The sequence below is a fragment of the Furipterus horrens genome, unplaced genomic scaffold (genome assembly GCF_987537825.1).
Source record: "Furipterus horrens unplaced genomic scaffold, mFurHor1.1.pri manual_scaffold_2, whole genome shotgun sequence".
NCBI classification, from domain to species: Eukaryota; Metazoa; Chordata; class Mammalia; order Chiroptera; family Furipteridae; genus Furipterus; species Furipterus horrens.
The window spans coordinates 166,796,014-166,821,761 of record NW_028327172.1 but is presented as its reverse complement, the minus strand read 5'-3'; the positions used below and the strand labels follow the sequence as shown (position 1 = coordinate 166,821,761).

Genomic DNA, 25,748 nt, shown 5'->3' with positions numbered 1-25,748 from the left:
TAAATGTTCTTATCACTAAGTTTTGTCTGCTGTCTTGTTCCCTCTTACACACAAAAGCACATACATATACAAACACAAATAAGTGATGAAGTCAGTTTTTCTACAAACTGTAGATGGTTTGCGGTTACCAGTATATGGTAAGTTTACTGGAGTAATCTGATCAAGAGAGGAGACTTCAGCTGCAATTGCAGTCTTTAGGTGAGAGAATGGTTGGCTTGCTAGGTCTATATTATATTCTCTGTAGAGGAGTGTTGCAACCTTCCACTATTTCAGATGAGTAAGAATCAATGTTACACTACTGTTTCCTTTGTTTGGAAATGTTGACTATCTGTTCAGGCATGCGTTCTACTACTTAAGGCTGATGAAAAGACTCGGTATTTTAGTGGTTTGTAATCTTTGATTCAAAGTCCCTTGTCATATATTGCCTTTAGGTTCATAGCAAGCACTCAGGCAACCCACAAACTAAAATGTCTTGGAATGTGACTTTTAATAAGATATGTAGCTGTTTTTTTCCCTCTGTGCCTTCTGCAGTGCCGGCTTTCTCATGCAAATATTCTGAGCTTTTTCCTCCTTGGTCAATTCTTAACTTACTTTTGCAGAATAGTAATGAATGCAATTACTCTTTGTTTGAACCCTCACAGTATTTTTATTATGGAACTAAAATATTTCTAAATTAACTCATAATCATTGTAATCATTATGAAACTAATAACATCCTAACTTGCTATACCTTCTTCCTTCCCCATTTTAGACTCTAATTTGCAATATGAGGAAAGAGAACATAGAGCCACTCTGGACCCAAAAGATGAAAGGATTTTTACAAAAATATTAACTTCCCAGAAATATAATACCTATTAACTTTGTTTTGGAAGAGTTCATCCAAAGCATAGTTAAACAATTAAAGCAGCAAGTACTGAGTGCAGTGCAATGGGCTTTACCTAGGACAGAATGAAGACAGGAAATCCACAATCCCAGTTCTCCTTTTTCATAACTATTTGGTTAAAAGGCAGACTCTTGAATATGATGTGGAGCAAAATTCTTAGTGTGTCCCTGTCAGTCTCCTCATCTGTAAATGGGTGTAATAACGGCCAGTTCATGTTAATGCATTAACCGTGCCTGGCATGTAGTGAGCCCTAAGCAAATATTATAATCATTATCGTTTCAATATATTGATTTTTTTCTAAAAACAGTTCTTGCTAATTAATATCCCTGCAGCTGCTTTAGTAAAGGAGGGTCTGCCTGTTTCCTAGACCTGAATTTAGTACAGATCAACAGCATCTCCACTCCTTATTGGAATGATTTCTGTGAGCTCCCTGAAACAGATGAAGTTTCTCCAAATAGAATCTTTCTGACCACTCCTGTGTTCAATATTTTCTAGTATATACGTATATATATGTATACATTTAAGACTTTATTTTTTAGAGCAATTTTAGATTCACAGAAAAATTGAGGGGAAGGTACAGAGACTTTTCATATACCCCCTGACCTCACACATGCACAATCTCCCTCCGATATCAACACTGCCCACCAGAGCAGTACATTTATTATAATTGACTAACCTACTTTGACACAGCATTGTCACCCAGAGTTCATATCACAGCTCACTCTTGGTGTTCTATCTTCTGTGGCACAGAGAGTGCAGGCCCAGCTTTTCCGTGATCTCAGCTGCGTTCATGGCATTGGGGAGGTCCTGCTTATTTGTGAACATGAGCAGGACAGCATCCCTGAGCTCGTCCTCCGCCAGCATTTGCATGAGCTCCTCTTGGGCCTCATTCACACGCTCTAGGTCATTTATTTATATATAAAGACGTATAATGAATGCCCCATTCCCACTCCACGTGGGTGTGCTACAACACAATTCTGACACTCCCAGGAGGCCCTATGAGACTCCACAGGTGTAATGGCTCAGTCCTTACTTCAGATGCCAGCTGCAAGTCTTAGAGCTGCCTGCATTTCTGACTAATTAGCTATAAATTTGGGGGCTTCCATGGCCCTCTCAGGTTTCGTAGTTCTCTAGGATCACAGAACTCACTGAAAGTGCTACACTTACAATTCCAGGGTTTATTATGCAGGCTACACATGGGGTGATGTATGGAAGGGCCGTGGATGCTGAGCTTCTGTGCCCTCTCCCCCAGAGTCATGGGACCCCGTCCCCGCCCATCCGTGTGCGCCCCAGCTGGGAAATTCCTCTGTGCCTCAGTGCCTAGAGCCTTCACTGGGTTTTCTCTACCTAGATGTAGTTGAATAAATCATTGGTTATGTGAATGAACTCTATCCCCAGTCCCCTTCCCTTCTCAAAGTACCAACCCTGTAATCAAGTCAAAGACTGGTCTTTTTTAGTGGCCAACCCTGATGCTAAGGCTATTCAGGGGCCTCTCCACCATGAGTCGCCTCATTAGCATAATGACTCTTCTATCACTCTGGAATTTCCAAAGGTTTTTGAACTTCTGGTCCTGGAACCCAGGACAAAAACCAGATGTTTTCTTAATTAGACCTCACATATATAATGCACATCAGGGTCTAAAGAGTTTCCAAAGCATTGTATTTCTTTCTTTTTTTACTAAAATTATATCAACACTGGTGCTGTTTATCTTACACTGATCAGAAGTTACATCTTTCATAATAAGTAACAGAAAAATGAGCTCATGTTTTGTAACAAATAGAGTGGCAAGCAGAATCATTCAAAACATGGGGTCTGTGGAGAGGAAATAAAGCGATTCCTGGTGGTGGAAAAGTTGGAGAAGGTTTATCTAAGGCAGAAACTTGCTAATAGGAAAAGGTAAGCCTATGATAATGTGTCCATGGCGAGAATTAGGGAGCACAGCTTCCCTTCCCTACCCAACCCTTCCTCTCTTTTCTGGGAATGAGGTTGGTGCAGTTTGACACCTGAGGGCACGTTTCCATTTCTGCTGTGTAACCGAGGAATGTGCTAATTAATGAGAGAAGACTGTGGAGAGGTAATGCCTTTCCAATTCTGTCCCACAGATGACACCAGCCCTGGGCATTTGGATGCTATTTTTACAAGGGGTCTGTGACAGCCCTGTCCAGTTTCACATTGTTTGCTTTGGTGGGGACATCTCATTAGACCGGTGTGTCCTGGTGCGTTTGCTCTTCCTGACCGAGAACACCTGTGTTGCTATGCCCATGTGGACGCACTGGATTTCTCCTCTGGTCTCCTTCCTGTCTGGCACATCTCAGGGCTGGAAAATCTGGCTTTCTACCTATTTTAATTGAAACAGACTTTTCACTTCCCAAGCAGAGCAATATGTACTGATGAAGTGTACTTCAACAAGATTGCAACTTCCTGTCTGGTGTGTTTTAAACCGTGTTCCCTGCAGCTTCTTTAGACAAATATTAGCATTACAACAGTTACACAAATGGCTCTCTGCAGGAAGTTAATGAAAAACAGGTTAGACTTGGATTTCAAATCAAAACATGAGAGCTTTGTTTCAGGACAAAGCCTGGAAAGAGAGCCCATATAACTTGAGTGAGAGGAGAGAGGCTTCCTGAGAATGAATGGAATGAACATTACAGAGCAGTTCTTTGCCACTCCCGACCTTTTGCCACTCCCTGACCCAAGCTCAGCCTCTGAGGAGGAAGGGTCCCTCTTTCATATTTAATCATAAAATGAAGCATAATTTGCTAATTTAAATGAGCAGTTTTTGAAGGAGCCTAGAAAATCAGAGGCAGAAAGGAAAAGAAAAAGTTTTACATTGAGAGCAAGAAATGTGAAAGGGAAATGTTGATTTGATTCCCTTGAAAATCTATTTTTTGGTGAAGGCCAAGCAGTTAGAAAAATATTTTAGAGTCCTGGACAATAAGAGTAATACAGAGGTCTCACATAAATAAAAAAGAGGAGAGCAAAAATTCTTCAAGTCTGACCCTTTCTCTGTTATCATATCTTTGCTCCTTTCATCTTCAGCTAATTGTGTTACCTCTCCTAGGTTCTAGAGGCATGTTTACCTAGTAGTAGCGATGCCCCCAGTGAACAGAATTGAGAAAAGCTGGAGAATGCATTTATCAGATACTTGACATGCAGCATGGAGCTTTGAAAAGTCCTCATGGGCCCTGGCTGGTGTGTAGACTGAGCACCAGCCTGTGAACCAAAGGGTCAATGGTTCGATTCCCAGTCAGGGCAATCAGTTGCAGGCCAGGTCCCCAGTTGGGGGTGCTCGAGAGGCAACCACACATTGATGTTTCCCTCTCTCCCTCCCTTCCCCTCTCTCTGAAAATAAATAAATAAAATCTTTTTTTTTTAAAGTCTGCATGGCATTTGAGAATTACCAAAGAAAGCAAGACCCAGGACAAGAAAGCATTTTTATTCACTTATTCATTTAACAAATATTTACTAAACATCTACTGTGTGCCAGATGCTGTTTTAGGCTCTGGGGATACAGCAGAGAAGGAGGAATAAAATAAAAAAGCATAGAGCTTACATGCCTCTAATTTTATTATGTAAGACAGATAATAAACAAAGAAATGTATAATATACAGTCAGTTTCAAGCACCCCAGAGAGAAGAGGTGGATAATGAAAGTGATGGGGGGTGTATTTTTCTGCTCAGATATGTGAGCAGATGTCGACCTGGAGTGAGGGAGTGAGCTGGGAGAATATCGTAAGAAAGAACATCCGGGCAGAGGGATCAGCAGTTGAGAAGCTCTGAGGCAGATAGGTGTGGTATATTTGAAGAGCAATAAGATAATTCCCATAAAGTGATAGGATGCAGCCAGGAAGGTCTGAGGAGGTATTACAACTCCCATTCTCATTCTCTCTTTCTCTCTCTCTCTCTCTCTCTCTCTCTCTCTCTCTCTCTCTCTCTTATTAATTTAAGATCCTCCGAGGGCCACAAAGAATCCCAGTGGCTTCAACAGCCTTGTCATGGACTGTTCCAGGAGTTTCTATTATCCAGCTTTAGGAAGCATTCTTAAATATGGAGCAACTTATTGTCAGGATTGTCACTTCCCAAACACAATCATACAAAACTCATAAAATAATGCATTTTGCCATCATGTAATGTGGGTATTAGTAACCTTGGCCATTGATACAAGAAATGTTCTGCCCAGAGTGTTACAGACAGTAAATGTCCCCGATCTCAGTCCCTCACAGGTGGATTTCCACTCCCATAGAAATGAAGTGGGACAAGGATGAGTGTCACACAGCACTCCCCAAATCCTGCCAAGCCAGCCACCATTCTCCCTTAAGCAGATGTGGGTGATGCCGGATTTCCCACATCAGTGAGCCAAGTTCCCTGTGTCTTCCACAGTTATAGTGCAGGTCCCTTGGACAGAGGTGTCTCCCCAGGAGATGAAGTTAGATGTACACAGAGCTGTAGATGTGGCCAGAATAGCCCCATTAGCCTTCAATTCTTTGTGGCCTTTGGCCAGCAGGAGACTTGGGCCCACAACTCTTTCAAGTTAAGCACCTGACTTTGATTGAAGTAGAAAAATATAACTTTCAGATACTGGTGCTAGATAACTCAAGATGAATATAAGTTATTTATAATCTGCTTCAAATAAATAATGAAAATTATTCTGAGAAAGAAGTTTGTGTTGATCAAGTCTTTCTGGGGGCCCAATGTTTTAAGCTCAATCCACATAGTTGGGTTTGCTGCCTTTGTCAGAGAAAACTGAAAGCCTGGAGAGATAGCAGAACCACTGGAAACATCCCTGGTGCACCCATCCCAGCTTCTGGAACCAGTTTTGAAAAACCTAGAATAGCTGTGATACTGAAAGTGGTCACTGAAATATTTCCTCCCAAACCTCCCTGGATACAATGATCACTCTAATTTCTGGGCTGTGGATATTTGAAAGAAGTGACTTATCAGGCCATTGTCTAGTATAGACCTTGGAGAAGTTCCATACCTCGGGCTGTCATTGTCTGTTTCCATCTACTTCCAGCAAAACTCATTCACAGTTCCTTCTTAAGCTCCTAACTGGAGGCCTAAGCACTGAGCTAGGGGCTGGATGTATTTAAAACAAAAGGTCTTTGCCCTCTGGAACTTTATTTTAGAGGCAGCAGAGACACAGATGTAAAAAGTGAGAGCTATGGAATGCCGAGTATGCTAAGCGGGAAAGGTTGCTGAGATGGAAAACAGCAAGAGAGGACCCACTGAGTCAAGGGGGTGGGGTAGCTGCCAGGTCAGAGAAGATGCTCTTCTTGCAGGGAACTGACAGTAGAAAAGCATTCCAGATGGAGGGAAGAGCACACACAAAAGTGTTATGATGAGAAAACGTTATTCAGCTGGACTCTCAGAGAACTGAAGTGAGATGGAAAAAGGGGCAGTGGTTCCCAGATGAGGATAATGAGAAAGGTGGGCAAGCCTGCCGAGCCATGTGGATGATGCAAGGAGTTTGGACTCCATGCATCCAGTGGGAGGTCAGAGAAGGGCGTTCGTAGGGGAACGCCATGACCTGACTTAGCTCTCTCACAGGTCCCTTGGCTGCTCTGTGGGAAATGACGGGAGGTGGGCAGCAGAAGGAAGTGGGGAGGGAGATTTGTACAGATGTCCATGCCCAGAAGAGCGATGGGGACTTGGATGATAGCAGCCACAGGGAAGTTGGGGAGAAGTGCCCGAGAGGTTATCTTTTTCAGATAATCTCAACAGGCCTTGCTGATGATTGGATTTGGAGGGAAGGAGTGATGAAGGAATCAAAGGGAACTCTCAGGTTTTGGTGGTTGGTGGTGCCATTTAAAGAGATGGGGCAGATTGGGGACACACTCAGAGACTGAAATTGGATCATCTGGGATCACATCCTGGCTGTGCCATACACACAGGCCGTGTGACCTTAGGCAAACCTCTTTCCTCTCTGTGCCTAAGTCTTCTCCCCTGCAAAATGGAGTCATAAAAGGGTGGCTTTGAGGGTTAAATGAGCAGATATCTATAATGCACATGAGTACCATGTAAGTATTATATGGGGAAGAAATCAGCTTGGAAGGAAATAATGAGTTGCTATGTGAGAAAAAACCAGATATGTCAAGTAGACAAATATACAAGACTAGTGTTCAAAATAGAAGTCTCGGCTGGAGATAGAAATTTGGGAGTTGTCTATATACAGAAGGGGCAGTGGTGCCCTGGTTGGTGTGGTTCAGTGGATTGAGCACCAGCCTGTGAACCTAAGGGTCGCCAGTTCGATTCCCAGTCAGGGCACATGCCTGGGTTGCAGTCCAGGTCCCCAGTTGGGGGCGCATGAGAGGCAACTACACATTGATGTTTCTCTCCCTCTCTTTCTCCCCCCTTTTGCCTCTCTCTAAAAATAAATAAATAAAATCTTTAGAAAAACAGAAGAAGAAGAAGAAGAAGAAGAAGAAGAAGAAGAAGGGACAGTGGTGGCAATAACTCACAGCAGGATTAGTGGGAAAGAAAAGGCTAAGAAACTTTCTGTTTTAGAAGGACTTATTTTATAAATGTCAGGCAAAGGGGAGAATAAATGGGAGCTGGAGTGATAGGAAACCTCAGAACAAGGCCCAGGAGCCAAGAAAAGACAGAGGTCCAGCTGCGTTAACCATGAGTGACACATGCTCCTGAGGGGTTAGGGTTTCTCCTCATTATAATCTGGGTTTCATGGAAAGCACAGCACGAATTGCAGTCTTTCCTGACTGAATCACATTTATCTCTCCACACCATCCCCACATTGTCCTCTGTTATCACATTCCAATGCTCTTGCTCTGTCACTGCCCTGATGAAATCAGAAAATGAAAAGCTGGCAAGTGTGGATATTTTTCTCCTTTGAGTGAGTACAAGATGAAATGCAAACATCTCCTTTGGACCTCTTAGACGCATTGCTAACATAACAAAGTCGTAACATCAGCCTGGCTTCTATCAAGCATCCTCGAGGCTGCCACTCTCGCTTCCTGTCCCCTGCTTCTCTGTGCTGCCCTGGGTGGAGAGCGAGCCTGCAGCAGTGATCGCTGCCAGCCTATGGAAAGGGATAAGGCCCCTAGGATCAGCCCTGCAGGACCTCCGTGGCTACCAGTCCTTTCCTCTGACAACGTACCTGCTGTATTTCCTGAGATTATCGTTACAAAGTCCCACAAACTGAATGGTTTTGAACAATAGAAACTTGTTGTCTCACAGTTCTGGAGGCTAAAAGTCTGAAACTATGGTAGCGATGGGGCTGTGCTCCCTCTGAAACCTGTAGGGGAAGGAAGGTACTTCATCGCCCTTCCTGCCTTGTGGTGATTTGCTGGCAATCTTTGGTGTTCCTTGATACAGCTCCAGTCTCTGCCTTCATCTTTTGGTGATCACATCACATTCTCCCTGCATGTATGTGTCTTCACATGGCTATCTTCTAAGGCACCAGTTATATTACATTAGGGACCCACCCTACTCCAGGATAACCTCATCTTAACTAATTACACCAGCAATAGCCTTATATCCAGATAGATCCACATTCTAAAGTACTGTGAATTAGGACTTCAACATATCTTTTTTGGGGGGGACACAATTCAACCTTTAAGGCCTGCCTCACTTGACCATATTTCAGTTCTGGGCCTTCTATGATAAACTTTCTTTAGTTTTGAAAGTCACATTTTACTTGAAACAGCAAAGGAGAAGTCTTACATTTTCCAAGTTTTGATTGCTTTATTTTTTTAGTCTACTCCATTTTTCCTTTTAGCATAAACCTTCATGACCAGACTGTTTGACATTGAGCAGAGAAGGGTCATTTCTCCCTGGCTCTTTAGAGTTCCCGAGTCCTGGAGGTTTACAGGAGGCATTGATTTGAAACTTTAGCTTTTGGATATGACCTTTGAAGGGTTTTATGAAGAGAGGAGTGATTCAGCTCTGCCTCATCTTCCACATGTACCTGCAGCATCTCCTCTTCTTGGTCTGGAGCATTTGGCTTTAAATATGTTTCTTGTCAACAGAATGGGTACCTTGTGTTTATCTCTTTCATTATTCTTCTATAATGTTAATGTTTAACTTCTTGCAAACCCAATGCACTTTGCATGAAGAAATGGGTACAGTTGGCTTTCATGGGTCAAGCACAGATTGGCCTCTCTTAGGGGCCATAGCAGACAAATCCCCAGGCCCTGCTTGGCCAGCATTAATGGTGTCAGTGCTTCGTGTGCTGTGTCTGACCTCCAAAGGGGAGTTTTAGAAGATCAGGGAAAATTATATTGGCATGAAGAAAATGGCTCAAATGAGATGCAGCCTAGCCTAGTAATTAGCAGCAAAAATTGATGAGACCAATCACTTGCTGGCTGTGAACTTGGGCAAGTTACTTAAGCACCAGTTTCATTCTCATCTGTGACTAGAATGTATTATAGTATCTACCTTTTCAGTTTGTTGTGAGGATTAAATGAGCTAATACTGGAAACATGGTCAGACAGAACTTGGCCCATTGTAAGTAGGAGTAATTTTTATTAATGTAAAAAGTTCCCATTACTTCTCCCTTTATTTACATATTGCTTGCTTTAATTTCTTTTCCAGCTGGTTTCAGGATCACTTTTTCTTTGGGGGCATCAGAAGGTCAAGTTTGAGAAAAGGAAAGCAACTAAATGTGTTTAAGGAATATGGATTGAAGTCTGATTAAACATTATTTTCTTTTTAAAGAAAGACTTCAATCAGTATTCATGCAGTGTCCTATACTACCACTCACGCTTTGTATAGATAATAGAATTAGTGGAAATAAACTAAGTCAAATATTGGCTAGTAACTTAAATGTCAAGGGAAAAAGCCTGCAATGAAGCAGGCAATGCAAACAGTTTTGTTTGTCTGCAGAAGCGCCAACATTCCTGAAACAATGAGCTCATCATCAAATTCTTCTTACACACCCATAAAAGAATCTAGGACGTGTTTGCTCAGTTTTGCTTTGGTTTCCTGGGCAGCTGAGACTCAATACAGCAGTGGTTTTTAAAGATTAGAATGCATGAGAATCATCTGGAGGGCTTTGTTTAAAACACGGATCCTGAGTCTTAGACCCATAGCTGTTGATTTCTGAGGCTGGAGTGGGGCCTGAGAATTTGCATTGCTAATAAGTTCCCAGGTATTGCTGGTGCTGACACTCCTTACTGATCCAGGAACCCCACTTTGGGAACCTCTCTGTGGATTTCCTGGTAGGCATTGCAATGTGGTGCAGATCACAGGGCATTTCAGACACAAGGAGAGGGGTTCAAATTCTAGGGCTGTCCTTAGTAGCAGAGTCATGTTAAGCAAATAACTTCTCCAAAATCAAGTTTCTTCCATTTCAAAATGGAAATAATAACATCCCCCCCTTGTTAAGGCCATTGTAGAAGTTATATAAGTTGTCTATAAAGTACTTTGTTCATTCCCTGGCATATGTTATTAATTTCTTTTACTGTAATATATTTTTTCATAAGTCATGTAAATATTTCTGAATGTTCTGAACAATCAAGCCCATCAAATAAACAATACTCATTAAATAACTGAAACATCTTGAAACTACTAAGATGCTACTTCAGGATGCCAGTGACAATTTTTCAGTCTGGGATGTGTGTATGTATGTGTGTGTGTGTTGGTTAGTTTCTTTTAATTAAGTAATTCCTTCCCACTTAATTCTTACTATGTATCAAGTTGCATAACAGATTGGGAATTTCTTTCTTCTCTAATTTTGCATATTGGAATTTCAGCATATTTTGATTAGGAGGTAGTACAGGGCAATGAAAAGGTCACAGCTGGACTGGAAACTCTCAATTTTTATAATTCATGAATAATTAGAATCGGGCTACAGTTTTGTCTTTTTGTATTCAGAAGCAATGATATTTATCTGCATGGTACAGAATCGCCTGGGGAGCTTCTTAAATGTGTCAAGTCTACCTTAACACCTTATTTCTAAGGAATATGATTCAGTGTGTCTATGACAGGGCCTGGTCATATGCATTTTAAAGATACACTCCAGGTGATTCAGAGGCCAGATTTCAAGAAAGACTAGGAATGGGCTGCAATGATCATGACCTCTTTCAAATTCAAGTGCTGCTGCCTAGCTAGCTCTGTGGACTTGAGCAAATCTCTAACCTTCTTAAATCTCTGTGTCTTATATGTGAAATGTGTCACTTTTATTCATTCATCAGGACTGTTACGCAGGTTATAATTAATGTATATAAAGTGCCTAGTACAGTGCTGGGCATGAAGCACTTAGATGCTAGAATACTGTGGTGGTTCCTCTAAAATGCTACACATTTGTGAGCTGGACATGTAACATAAACACAGAAAGTCCAAAGATGGGTAGAACTGAAATTAAACCAGTTGGTTTTGTGAAGTGACTAATTCCTTACAGTGCCTTTAGATCAGGCACATTTACATCTAGTTTCTGACTCATTATAATTACTTTTTTATAATCAAAACTCTTTATGTTGGATACTATAAAATTGAATGATGTTTATATTGAAACAAATTGTTCAATCTAATCTATTAAAGCAATAGACTATCATATTTTACTGTGCCAGAACATTAATTTTCCATCACATTAATGTGACAAGATAATGTCTTTTGATGAAAATATTAAACACTTCAGGAGAGCCTAGATGAAGCCATAGTAACACAAAATAACAGAGCCAATATTATTTAGTAATAGGGTAGAAAATCAGTTTAAAGAACATTGTTATTGTAAAGATAGACTTTTATTCAAAGAGTTAGAAAATACCATACAAGTACATACTTACTTGAATTTTTCTCAATGTCCTGTGGCTGTTCTACATTCTCGTAAGCAGTTTTAAGATATTTTATTGTTTCTGTGGGATGGTCTTTCCCAGCTTATTGACATGTTTCTTATTTGTGTGTCTAAAATTAGTATCATGGCATTTTTCATTCCCATGCTATTCCTGAAGGTCTATGTCAGTGGAGCTTCAGGAAAGAATCAGTCAGCCACAATCGCACATCCCTTAAACAGAGCTTAACAACAGGCAGCCCTGATGGGGATTTCATTCATGGATCCCTTAGTGTGGGTTCCCCAAGGGCCTTGGTCAGCATCCGTTAACACACCCTGAAGTCCGTAAAGCACAGTTACTTCTGTGTGAGGTGCAGCGAAGAGCTCTGAATTGTCACTTGAAAACAAAGAAGATATGGGAAATTCCCACGTTCTCTTTGTTTTGATGCAGCTGCCACTTCACAGCAAATGTTCTTCAGAGCTACCAAGATTAAGACAATTTATATTTCTAATTTGCTACATAAGAGGAAGAAAGGAGAGGCCTCATTATATATGTGGCAGATGTCAAATGGCCTGCATCTCTCTTGCACCCCTCCTGAAGGGATGGTGAGGTGTGCCAATTGTGGGTTTGTTATGTTTCCAGTATATATATGGGAATATGCATATGGGATAGAAACAAAAGTGTCATTTTGACCTACTAGGACTTTCAAATATTTCCTCCTAGGTGGGAAACCGAGGGACAGTGCGAGATTATCCAGGCTTTAGCCCGTCCGTGGACGCTGAAGCGATTCGAAAGGCAATCCAAGGAATTGGTGAGTAAAGCTTTATAATTCCTTTCTTAACATTGAAGCAAATTAGATTATATTTTACAATCTAGAAGTGAAGTGGTTCAGTTTGCCCAAGTTGGCTTACTCAGAGAACTTGTAAGAGACTAAAAATTGTGAAATAATGAGGAAAAGTATAGAGAGCCGAGTTTTATTAAGACTTAAAATTTGCCATATTTACTTAATAATAAGCACTGCTATCGCCATCACTTCTACCAAAAACAACAATTATCATCATCATTATTAATCGTTACAGATATGGTCCATGCCAATTCTTCCAGGATCTCATCCTCTAGAGATAAACACTATCCTAAATTAAAGTTTATTTCCATGAAACCTGTAATTTCATAACTACACATATATGTACATATTGTTTTACATGGTCTCAAACAGTATAAATTGAAACCATACTGCATACATTCTTACAACTTTTTATCCCTTAACATTATATTTTTGATATTTATCCATGTTGATATGTTTAGCTCTAGCTCGTTAATTTTAACTGCTAGTAGTCTATTGAATTACTATATCATAAGCTGGGACTATTGACGGAATGTTTAAGTTGCCTACAATTCTTTTCTATCACAATATAAAAATACTGCATTGACTATTCCTGCATATGTCTTAGATGCACACTTGCTAGCATTTCTCTAGACTAAAACAATTGGAATTTCTAGGTTAAAGATGTTCATCTTCAAGTAAAAAATGTTGTCAAATTGCTCTCTGAAATGTATATACAAATTAGCATTCCTAGCAGGAATACATGAGATTTCCTCCTACTCTGTATTCTCACCAGTACTTGCTAAGGTCATACTATTCAGTTTGTCCAATTGAGTGGGACTAAAATTATACCTCATTCTGCATGTGTGTCTGTGTTTCCTCTTTCCTCCACAGCCACATGACTGATTAGGTTAAGCATCATTTCTTGTTGCTTCCTCTTCTATGATTGACTTCTTCATATCTTTTATCCATTTGTAGTTGGATTATCTTCTTCATGATTGGCAAGATTTTTTGTTATAAACTCTGGATATTGAACTTTCCTTAAATTACAGGCCATGAAAATATCTTTTTTCCAATCTGTGGTTCTCTTCTAACATTGGTTATAGTAAATTTTATTGAGTCTATGGGTCTGAAATGCTTGAGAGAGGTGTGGACCAGGGAGGGATATACATAGTTTAGAGTCAGAGGTTTGGGTTCAGGTTCCCGTTGTACCAATGGTCAAGACTATTGCTCCCTGGAGAAATCAGAATTCTCTCACAGGAAGCAGACTCATGATACATGCCAGCTTCTCATGGCATTAATCAGTGGTCCTCCTGTGTAGTCATATGCTAAAACGGGCTCCATAAACCATCTGAGCTAGATCCTAATGACCTGGTGTATGAGTAATGGAGTGTAAACTTCATCCTGAAGGTTATGGAGAGCCATTATCATTTCAATAAAGGGAGGAATATGATCAGACACATTTTTTAAAATTTTAGTTAGGCAGTAATATAAAGTGTGAATTATAAGGGGGTCAGGATAGGAGTCTGTTGAAGTTTCTGGGCCATATATGATGAACGCACAATGGCAGAGGAGAGGACAAATTCAGGAGATGCATATGATTGCTACAAGGTAGGGAGGAAAGAGGAGAAAGCAGTATAGGATGACTCCCAGGATTTTAGATTGGATGACTACACCCATAGTGTGTCACTGATGAGGGAAGAGAATGAAAGAAAAGTTAGAGAGGAAGTAGAATGAATTCAATCTTCGGCATGTTGAGTTTGAGATACTTGTGTAGTTGGAAGTGTCTAGTCATGTACCAACACAGAGGCCATTACAGGTCCAAGTTAATCAGATTCACAGGGCACAACTGGGCTTGAATCTAATTTTTTGTTGCCTTAACTATATAGAAGAATACAAGTCCAGAGATACACTGGGGCAGCATCTTTCAATGGGAGGCTCAGTAGCTAACTGTCAGTGATGTAGAGTATGTACTGTTAATTGCAAAGGGTATGTATAGCCAAGGTGTGTGGGGGGTCACCTCAACACAGCAAAGTTCAGTCTAGTATTCCAATTAATCTTTTATATCATTCTAGTCATGAGGGCCCAACATGTGCAGGACAATTCATAGCTCCCCAGTGCAGGTGTAGTGCTCTACTGCTGAGGAGGCTCACATGACTCCCACATATTCTTAATACTATAGTTACCAAGAAACCAATGATCTTGAGGTCATTTTTGGGCAGGCCAGCATCAGCCCTGGCCTGATGTTATTCTTTACTCAGGTGGTTAAGTATATAGGTGTGGAATGCCTGGAAGAGGTATGGACCAGAGAGAGAGAGATGTTTTGGAGTTAGTGATTTGGGTTCAAATCCTGCTGCACCACTTGAAAGCTGCATGACTTTGACAAGTGAGGTAAGTTTTCCAAAAGCATATTCATCTTTAGGACAGCTTCATCATACTTACTGCCCAGGCCACTGTGAATATCAAATACGACAATGAATAAAAGGGGCGTAATACATGGTAGGTTCTCAATAGATGCCAGTTCCTTTTTTCTATAGAAAAGGAGATTTTGATATCAAGTATGGAGATAAGAAAGAGAAAAGGTGGCAAGATAGTAAGTGAACCTCACTCGGGTGAAACGGTCTAGTCTGAAAACAGTATATTCCTTGTGCTGCTCCTTCTGTCAGAAGAATTTTAGGCCATAATTGTTTTCTTCCCCTCAAACTATCCAAATAAAGTCAATTTCCTTTTCCAAAAGCCAAGCAAACAAAGAAATAAAAATTTCAACCTGGTAATAACCTGGAAATTAAAAATTAAAATGCCTTCCTGTCTGCATTTGTTTCAGACCATTAATCACCTCTCTTTTGTTCATGACAGATAGTAAGCATCCTTGGGTTGATGGTGAGTAAAATTATTTTTGTTTCATTTAGGAACTGACGAGAACACACTCATCAGCATTCTGACCGAGAGGTCTAGTGCACAGCGGCAGCTGATTGTGAAGGAATATCAAACAGCATATGGAAAGGTAAATTTGGATTAACATAGGCAGTAAAGAGCTAATCACTAATGGACCAGAGATGTTCCCATGGGATTATGCCCACAGATCTTTTGTTTGGGGCTGAGTGTAACAGAAAGTAACCTGTGTATCCATCCAGCCAACAGCCTGGAATATGAGTCCTGGGTTTGCCCTTAACTGGCTGAATAGCCTTGGGCATGTTATTTGATCTTTCTGGGCCACAGTTTCTTTATCTGTTGATTAAGGAAGGTTGTCTTTGATAGGTGGCTCTAAACTGGGAATGATTTGGCTCTCCAGGGACTATTTGGCGATGTCTCCAGACATTTTGATTGTCACAACTAGTGGGTAGAGGTCAGGGATGCTGCTGAAAATCCTACAATGCACAAGAAAGCTTCCTCCCCCCAATAAAGAATTACACGACCAATTATCTGATAAATGCTCTCTTAGATGAGCTTTAATTTCTCATTCAACTTTAACATGTGTATATAATTATAGGTTTAATTCATTCAACAAAGGAAAACTTACTAAGTATAAGAAACTATATTAAGAACTATACAATAACATGTGTCTTTTTCTTTGCACACTTTATTTGTTTGATAATAAACTACTTTGTTGAGAGTTGGGTAAGACCCTGAGTCAGAAGACACCCTAGACACTGGAGATTCACTGGTATAAAAAGCAAATCCTTCTTCTTTCATGGAGCTAACATTCCATTAGAAAAATAATAAGTAAATAAAATAAATTCAGATATTGGTAAGTGTTATGAAAGAATTAAAATGGAATAATTGATAGGGAATGACTGGTGAATGGCTCCTCTAGATAGGGTGGTGAAGAAATGTCAGTGTTTGGTTACCTTACTTTCCATTAAGACTGAATACCAAGGATTCTGCTCTGCTTGGTCTAGAGAGAAGAGCGTTTCAGATAGAAGGTCCAGCAAATGCATAAGCCCCAAGATGAAATCAAGGTGCAAATGTTTAAGAAATAGAAGGAATTCCCATAGCATTGTAGAAAGACAAGGGGAGAAGAGGGAAGAGAGGAGGTTGGAGAGAGGCTTAGAACATGCTGGGCCTTGCGATCTTGTACAGAGTTTAGATTTTATTCTAAGAACAATAGAGAACCACTGGGTTTTGTAAGCAAGGAAATAATAATGTAGTAACATAGTTTTAAAAGATTATTTTAGTCGTCATTAGAGGGGAAAGAGTGGTGATAGACCAGTCAGGCAGGTGGGTCCAAGTAAGAATTGAGAGTGTCGAGGGGCTCTGCAAAGGCAGCTCAGACATCACTTCCTGGAAGCGTTCTCCAAGCCCCCAGACCCCGCGGAGATACTCAGATTCTCAGATACTTAACCTTCACACTTGATCAGATACTTAACATATTATATTGAAATTTTATATTTGGATATTTCTATTTTTCTCATTAGAGCATAATGTCTTAGCAGTAAGGATTGTGTCTAAATGACCTTTAAATGCATCACATAAAGCACGAGCCCAGTAAACATTTGTCAAATTAAATGAATTGCCAAGCTTCTAGGCAAGGCAATGCATGCATGAATAGGGAACGTGAATGATCCATTGACCTTTCGGGATTTGCAAAATATGGAGAAAGGATGGAGGCAAAAAGGGACAAGCATTTCTCACAGCGGGATAGAATGAGAGCATGTGAAATAAGATTCAGTTGGAAAGTCTTGGGTTGAGGACAGATGGTGGTGGAATTTAGCATGTAGTAAGAAAACATCCTGTGGCAATTAAAGCAGAGCTGGTGACTCTGGCTCCAGTCCATTCATTTGCATGCAATTTACATGCAGGAGCATGCCCCCACCCCCTGGCCCCAGTGAATGGTAGACATTGGTCTGCATCCACATTGTCATAGCAGTCTGGGAGGCTGCCAGCCTCTGTTTCAGAGCTGAAAATAATCAAGAGGAGGAAAAATATTCAGTTATACTTCCCTGAATATTGGAACTAGAAACCATTTTACCTGCCTTCAAGCAGGGGTGATGGACCATCTTTATATAATGTGTGGAAACAGCATTAAAGGACAATATCAATAAGTAATGCCTGCCCCATTGCCACATTTAGGGTTTCCCCTGCTCTTGTTACCAGAAAATGCTTTTGATGGGTCCTAGTTCTACACTCTTATGAGAGGCAAAGGACCAAACCTTGTCTTCCCTTCCCTTCCCTTTGAGGCTCTTCGGCAGTTGCTGAGAAGCAAGACAGGAAGAGAATTGTTAACAGGGAAACTAGGTGTGAATTATAGGGCTCCTCCTACTCTTCCTCTTCCCTCACCCCAATCCAAGCACTGGGAGTATCAAGGACCTAGGAAATGCATTTGAACACACAGTTCCTATTTGTGGCATTCATGGAACCTCCCTCCACTGGATTTTCTTCAGCAGACCTTCTATAACATAGAGGAAAATTTTGGAAACAATCATAAAATGCAGATTAATATTCATAGAAATATTTTCACCATGTCTGTGAATAATCCCTGTGATGGGCATGTTTTCATCTGAATTGTTACATATGTTCATCTTTCACTAGGTGACTTAGATAAAGAGAAAGAAAGAGTATGTCACACTTACCTTTTAGGTTCTTTTTTATTTTAGGGACTGAAAGATGATTTGAAAGGCGATCTCTCTGGCCACTTTGAGCATCTCATGGTGGCCCTTGTGACTCCCCCGGCAGTGTTTGATGCGAAGCAGCTGAAGAAATCCATGAAGGTACGAGCCCTACAAAAGCTGCTTCTGCCCAGGAATTTGACTATGTCATCAAAAATAGTGATTTTCTTCCAGCTCACACTTGAGATATGGGTGTAAGTGTGATAGATTTGGATGTCATTTTGATCTTGTGCTCTCTAATTGGTAGAACAGCCCTGAAATCTGAAGCAGTTGTAGAACCTTGAGGCCACATGATCCTGGGATGAAAGGATATTGTCATATTGTTTTTTTGTGATTAGTTTACTTTTTATTTTATCTTTATTATATTTTTTCCATTACCATTTAGCCCCCTAAACCTCCTCTCCACAGCAGTCACCGCACTGTTGTCCATGTCCTTGAGTCCTTTTTCCTTTTTGCTCAGTCCCTCCCCCCGTCCCCCGCCACTAGCTGTCATCTTGCTCTCCATCATGAGTCTGTCCCCATTTTCCTTGTTAGTTTAGTTTGTTCATTAAATTCCATATATGAATGAAATCATATGGTATTTGTCTTTCTCTGACTGGCTTATTTCACTTAACATAATATTCTCCAGTTCCATCCATACTTTCGCAAAGGGTAAAATTATCTCCTTTTTTATGGCTGAGTAGTATCCCATTGTGTAAATGTCCCCGAGTTGTTTTATCTGCTCATCTCTTGATGGACACTTGGGCTGCTTCCATACTTGGCAATTGTAAATATCACTGCAATGAACACAGGACTGCTTATGTTCTTTTGAATTAGTGTTTTGATTTCTTTTGGATATAGTCCCAGAAGTAGGATTGTTCGGTCAAAAGACAGATCCATTTTTAATTTTTTGAGGTATCTGCATACTGCTTTACACAGTAGCTGCACCAATCTGCATGTCCACCAACAGTGCAAAAGGGTAAATTTTGTTTGTTTTTTGACCTGAGGAGTTAAATTCTCTATTTTGTTGTTACTGGGAATGCACGACACCGTCATCAACCCCAGTTGCTTAGGCCAAAAACCTAGTATTATCTTTGATCCTTTGCTTTCCTTTATTCTTCAGAGCTCCCAGATCTATCTGTAGGCCCATTAACTCCACTCCAAGATTTATCAAAAATGATAGCACATCTCTCAAAATCCGTTGTTAATATTCTAATTCAAACACCATCATTTCTTGTCTGGACCATACCAATGGCCTCCTAATTGGTCCCTTTACCTCCATTTTTGCAGATCCCAAATTCATTCACACAGGATAGCCAAAATTATTTTTACAACGTTATTTTTAGACTCAGTTATATTATTCAGCTGTATAAATTGCCAGTGGGGTTGAATACTTAAAACCCTTACCATGACCTTCATTATCCAGCACAGTCTGGCTCCTGCCCATCTTCGTGATTTTTTAAAATTCTGTCTGTATCAGTCAGGTTCCCCAGAGAGGCAGAATCAGTGGGCAAGAGATACATATTAAGAGATTTATTGCAAGGAATTGGTTACGTGATTATGGAGCTGATAAGGCAAATCTAAAATCTGAAGGGCAGGCCTGAACTCTCAGCGCAAGTTGGAGCTGCTTCCTACAGGTGGAATTTTTGTTCTTCAGAGAAGCCTCAGGTCTGCTCTTATGGCCTTTCAACTGACTATATTAGGCCCACTTAAAATATCTAAGATAATTTATCAAAATGATAATGGATTTCAGTCATATCTACAAAACGTCTTTATTGCAACACTTCATCAGTATTTGGTTAAATAACTGAGGACTGTAGCCTGGCCAAGTTGACACATAAAACCATCACACCCTCTCTTCCCCTCCACCCTTTCCTGACCATCCCAGTTCAACAAAGATGCAGTTTAAGTCCAGGCATTATGTCTTCATCCAAGCTAAAAACAGTAACAGACAATGGAGCATTCATCTCTGACTTGAGGACTATCAGAAAGTGTATGTGGTACTTCACATATATTCCATTGGTGAGAATTTAGTTATATGGATAAACCTAGCTCTAAAGGAAGCTGAGACATACTATTTATTTGGAAAACTATGTGCTAAGTTAAAAATTAGGGGTTCTATTCCTAAGCAAGGAAGATTAAAAAATATATTAGGTCTTCTCAGTTTTGCTTTGATACTAAAACTGCTCTAAAAATAGTGTATTTAAATTATTTAATTAATGAATAATTTGTAAAGGAGAGATATGGAGGCAACTAGGAATCTATCACAGAGGGACAGAATTCAGCCTCTGTTCACATGCTACATTGGTCTTATTTGATCAAGTCCTAGCATAAATGGCTTCTCCTGGAGTCACAGTGTGATTCAGTGATTTCAATATAGCCCAGGGCTAACCAACCTAGTACAGTAGTGTAGGGATAAACTCATGCAAAAGAATTGCAGAGCCCTTCCTAAATATAATGGCATCTTTGAATGCTCACTTCTGATCTTGAATGATGGAGGCTTTCCCTTTTATACTATTTCTTCCTAGAATTATTTGATTGATTTTTATACTAGAGTATGAAAGTTTTGAGAAAGTTGTGATGTCAGTTAACTCCACATGATTCAAATTTAATAGTAAAGTATGGAATATTAGAAAAACTGCTTCAGACCAATAAAGGACTTTCTGTTGATTATTCAAAACTGTTCTTTTCATCCATGTAAAAAAAGATATTAAGAATGAAAAGCATGAAATTAATTTTTTTTATGTGTTCTAAGAATAGATTTCCATTTTAGGGCACTGGAACAGATGAAGATGCATTGATTGAAATCTTAACCACTAGGACAAGCAGGCAAATGAAGGAGATCTCTCAAGCATACTACACAGGTAATCTTATTCTCTGCTGACTTTTATCACCATTCGCACATGTATGAGCCAATGTTGCTTCTCCTAGAAACCCACCAATCTATTCTTCACAAGGCCTTTGAAAAAGTAAGGCATAAAAAGGAGAATCCATTCTAAAATGGGCTAAGGTCTTTGGATATTTTCAGGGAAAAATTCAATACGATTGAGCTAGAAACTACTATATAGCAATGGCATTAATACTTTACCTTTTGCTCTCAGCAATCACTGCATAGTTAAATCAACCATTTCCATCAATGTAAGAAACTCAGATCATGTTTAAAACACTTACATCACCCTCAAGATTTTGGGTGTGGGAAATTAGATTAACCATTTAGAGAATGTGTTGAGCATGTGGATTCAGTATAATTAGCTAAAGTCCGCATAGTCTGTCAGCTATGTGAAAATTAGAAAGCCCCTGCAGTACAATTCTGATGCTAACTCCCCGGGGGTTGCTTGGCTTTACAAGTCAGAGCACAGGCTACCCTTACTTCAGAAACCAGTCACGAATTCAGGTGTTCCCGCGCCACACGCACTTCTAACTGAATGGCTACAACTTAAGAACTTCTCACTATTCCTTCAGGTTCAGTAGCTCACTAGCATGACTGATAGAACCCAATCGGAATTTTACTATAAATAATACAAATAAGGACTGGTCAAATGAAGAGACGCATAGAGAGAAATCTGGAAGAGTCCCAAATGCAAAGCTTCCACACCCTCAGGATGCATGACCTTCCCAGCACATCAATGCATAATTACCAACCAGGGAAGCTCACTCAAGCTTTGGATTCCAGAGTTTCTATTGGGGTTCCATGACATAGGCCTGATTGAATCAATGGCCACATGATTAATCTCTATCTCCAGTCCTCTTCCTCCCCCTAGAGGTCAGGCCAATATCATGTGACTCAGAACCTGAATCCTCTAATCACATGGTTGGTCTTTCTGGTGTGACCAGCTCCTGGTCACTCAGATCCTGAGTCATTTGTCAGCAAAAACTCAGGTGTGGTTCATGGGACCTGCCATGATGTAACAAAGACATTTCTACTATTTGGGAAATTCCAAGGATTTAGAGGTGACTTCCCAGGAACGAGGGACAAATGCCAGCCCAACTCTGCATTATACAGCAGCCTCTGTAACCCTCTCCAAGTACCTCAAGGGAGCCAGAGTTGCTGTATTTGTGTATCAGGGCACTTCTGCAGTGGGAGAAGCTGAAATAAGAGACATACTGGCCCCCAGATGGGTGTTAGAGAGGTTACTTTGAGAAATTCTCATTAGAAGGTAAATACCTCAATGATAGGTAAGGGACTGTTTCATTGCTGACATGTTAATCAGGATCTGGTCAGAAAAACAGAGGTAGCACACATGTTTTAACAGAGAATTTGATGGAGAGAATTGCTTGAACACATTTTGGAGGACTGAAAAAAGCAAAAAGGGGACACAGGTGTAGCACAGAGGCCTAACCCCCGGGACTGGGACAAGAAAGCAAAGAGGTTGGGGTTTTCAGATACTAGAAGCTCAGAGGAGAAGCCCCATCTTGCAGGTGTTGGTACCTCAGGGGTTTGGAGAAGCTTAAGGAGCTGGAGTTCAGATCTCTGCGAAAGGGCTCCATCTGGCTGGAGCTGGTACCCCCATGGGGGTACAAAGTGACTTGTTCTAGGAGCCTGGGAACAACTGCTGCCGTCAGGGAGAAAGTCCTTCCCTGGGTTGACAATGATCTGAATAGCAAGCAAATAGCATGTTCTTCTTCCCTCCTCCTGCCTTCCAGTGTCTCTCTATCCCCCACCCCAGTGGAGCCCACTGGCATTGGGATGGGTACAAAAGAGAAATGTAATTTGCAAAGTCCCAAACCCAGCTCCACAAAGCTAGAGATAACAAGGTAAATTTGGAGTTGATGAGATCATTGCTTAATGGACAAAATGCATCCTTTGTGGGTGCTTAAAAATTTTGGTTTCTTCAGTTCAATAAGATTTGCATCTGAAAATCATCAGAGCCAAGGGCTCTTTACCAAGGTTCCTTGTTACTTGCTGGTGTTTCTTAGACTAGTCACTGCTCCATGAGTTGACCTGCCCCAGTTTGGCTCCCTGGAGCCCAGCACTGATGTACAAACAACCCCAGGATGTAAGCTCTATGAAGCTGGGATTTTTGTCTATTTTATTCACAGGTATAGCTCTAGTTCCCAGAACAAGGGAGGGCAAATTCAAATGTTTATTGAATCGATATCCTCACAATCAAAACTGGGATTCTAAAAGTCAAGTGAAAGATCTAGTATTTAGGACTGTCGTGTTGTAAATATGACAATAGGTCAAAGTTGCCAAATGCCAGAAGATCTGTAGAGTTAAGCTCTCAGACTATAAGGAATGGAATTGCATGTAGGTTACCTTGGTTAATAGGAATTAATGATACACAAAAAGTGAAGAAAGGAAATAATCTCAATTACGTATAGCCAAGCTTTCCAGGGATGTGGACACAGCAGCACTACTGTAGGGCCTTGGCTCTCTTGTTACCCCTTCGGCATCAGGCATGCATTGTGCCCTGGGCTGATGTTCTCCTTACAGGAACTCTTACCCCTCCCTCTCTGCTTCTGCTGTTTTTGACAGAGCCAAGTGACTTCTCTTCCCTTACCCAACAGTGTTCATCTACTCAAAACTTGTATTGGGTTGGCCAAAAATTTCACTTGGTTTTTTATTGTAAGATGGCTCTAGTAGTGCTTAGTTGTCTTTAACTTTATTTGAAACAATTTTATTAGGTTGTATTGTGACAGCTGTCATATCAGTGTGCATTTTTTAAAAACTTATAAAATTGAATTTTTGTGTAGCTATTTTAATATTAAAGATGGAAAAGATATGAAACATTTTGGCATATTATGCTTTATTATTTCAAGAAAGGTAAAAACATAACTGAAATGCAAAAAGAGATTTGTGCAGTGTATGGAGAAGGTGCTGTGGCTGAGCAAATGTGCCAAAAGTAGTTTACAAAGTTTTAGGCTGGAGATTTCTTGCTGGACGATGCTCCATGTTCCAGGTAGAGCAGTTGAAGTTGATAGACAACAAATTGAGACATTAATTGAGAACAAACAGTGTTATACTATGTAGGGGATATCTGACATATGCAAAATATCCAAATCAATAAAATTATTGGTGGAAATGAAAAAAAATGTGTATTTTCTTTTACAGAAAAAATCATGCAGAGTTTTTAGCCAACCCAGTAGTTGCCCATGGCTTCTGGTTATTCTTGGCTTCTATTCTGTGCCTTATTTCTGGGAGTCTTTTCACTTTTTATTACCCTGTTGTCTTTGTCTCTTTTTCTGTACAACTCACACTAAGGGAGAAGATTCAATGGGCTCAGGAAAGCACTCTCCAGCAGAGAGCATTATTTTGGACAACATTCTTCTACCAGGTCATCTCTTAGGCTGCTGACCACCTGTAGTCAGCTATAGGGAGAGTGATGGTGTCATCTAATGTGAAATGGTGATCCCTGCATGAGAAATTCATCGAAGGAGGCTGTCAAGTTGGCCATCATAAAGGAACTAGGCATTTTATTTCATGTTCTTATTTTTGAAAAATATCTGGGGTAAAGGGAGGCATGGGGAGGCTACATAAGATGACTATAAGGTCTCATCTAGGTGATTCTCTAAAATATAAAATAGTTCCCTGGCAAGGTGGCTTAGTTGGCTAGAGCATCATCCTAATGCACCAAGGTTGCGGGCTTGATCCCTGGTCAGGGTACATGCAGGAAGCAACCGATGAATGCCTGAATAGTGCAACAACAAATCGTTACTTCTCTGTCTCCCTTTGTCTCTCTCTCTCTCTCTCTCTCTCTCTCTCTCTCTCTCTCTCTCTCTCTAGCTCTCTCTCTCTCTCTAGCTGTCTCTCTCTCTCACTCACTCTCTCTCTCAAAAAAATAAACCAATCAATAAAACTTGATTTAAAAAAATAATTAAAAAATAAAATATAAAATACTTCAAATTCTAACAAATGAGAGTTTTATTCTTTGGTTTGATATTTTTTAAGTTAAATTTTTTCTAATTAAAGTGAAATATAGATGTAACAATATCATGACTATTAGGTAAAATGATGCCTACCTAATTTTATCACTACTGAGATAATTTATATTTATACTGAATTTTGCTTATTTGAATTGCTCTGGGAATATTATAGATTTCATAAAAAGATACTAAAGCATGCTTGAAAAGTTTTCATCTCAACATAGTTCTTGCTATTAGAAAACCTCATATCGCTTTCTATAATCATCTTTTATTGATTTAAAAGGACAAGCATTCATATGACTAATTTATAGAGCCCTTGGAATGATGCATGCAGAGTTCTAACAGGTGTCATCTACCTCCAGGTATATGACTCCAAGAGGATCATGTGAGGCATGGATGGAGCAGAATAGGGATTAAAAAGCAGTGGGCACTGCACATAACAAGCTATGCAGAAGCGGCTATATAATTAGTCAGTACTAAAATATGTGAACATACAGTTGTCATTTATTATGAAAAATAATATATCTTAGGACAACCTTTTTTGAGAGCTATCAAATAATACAATTAGCTGTATGCATCAATTAAACAGAAAAATTACAGTGGCTCAGATAAGATATGTGTATTTCTCCCATAAGATATGTGTATTTCTCCCATATGTAGAAGAGGCCTGGAGAAAGGCAATTCTAGGACTGGCATGATAGCTCCTCAAAACTTTCTGGAATCCAAGCCTCTTCCTGCTTACTTCTATGCCATCATTAAGATGTAGTCCTTATCTTCATTGTCCAAAATGGCTACCTGAGCTCCAGGTATCAATCTACAGACCAGGCACTAGGATGGAGGAAGGGACTAAGATGGGCGTGAGCCATGCCTT

The 25,748-nt window shown here is 40.2% G+C and overlaps 1 protein-coding gene across 1 annotated transcript in view; it reads left to right on the top strand.

Annotated features, from left to right (window-relative positions):
- The window catches only part of ANXA3 (annexin A3), a 52,779-nt gene that overhangs the window by 6,870 nt on the left and 20,161 nt on the right, over positions 1 to 25,748 (top strand). The window contains exons 3-6 of the mRNA XM_090266723.1: positions 12,329 to 12,416; positions 15,338 to 15,432; positions 18,023 to 18,136; positions 20,787 to 20,877. Of these exons, the coding sequence (XP_090122849.1) occupies positions 12,329 to 12,416; positions 15,338 to 15,432; positions 18,023 to 18,136; positions 20,787 to 20,877 (388 nt within the window). The remainder of the gene's footprint in view (positions 1 to 12,328; positions 12,417 to 15,337; positions 15,433 to 18,022; positions 18,137 to 20,786; positions 20,878 to 25,748) is intronic.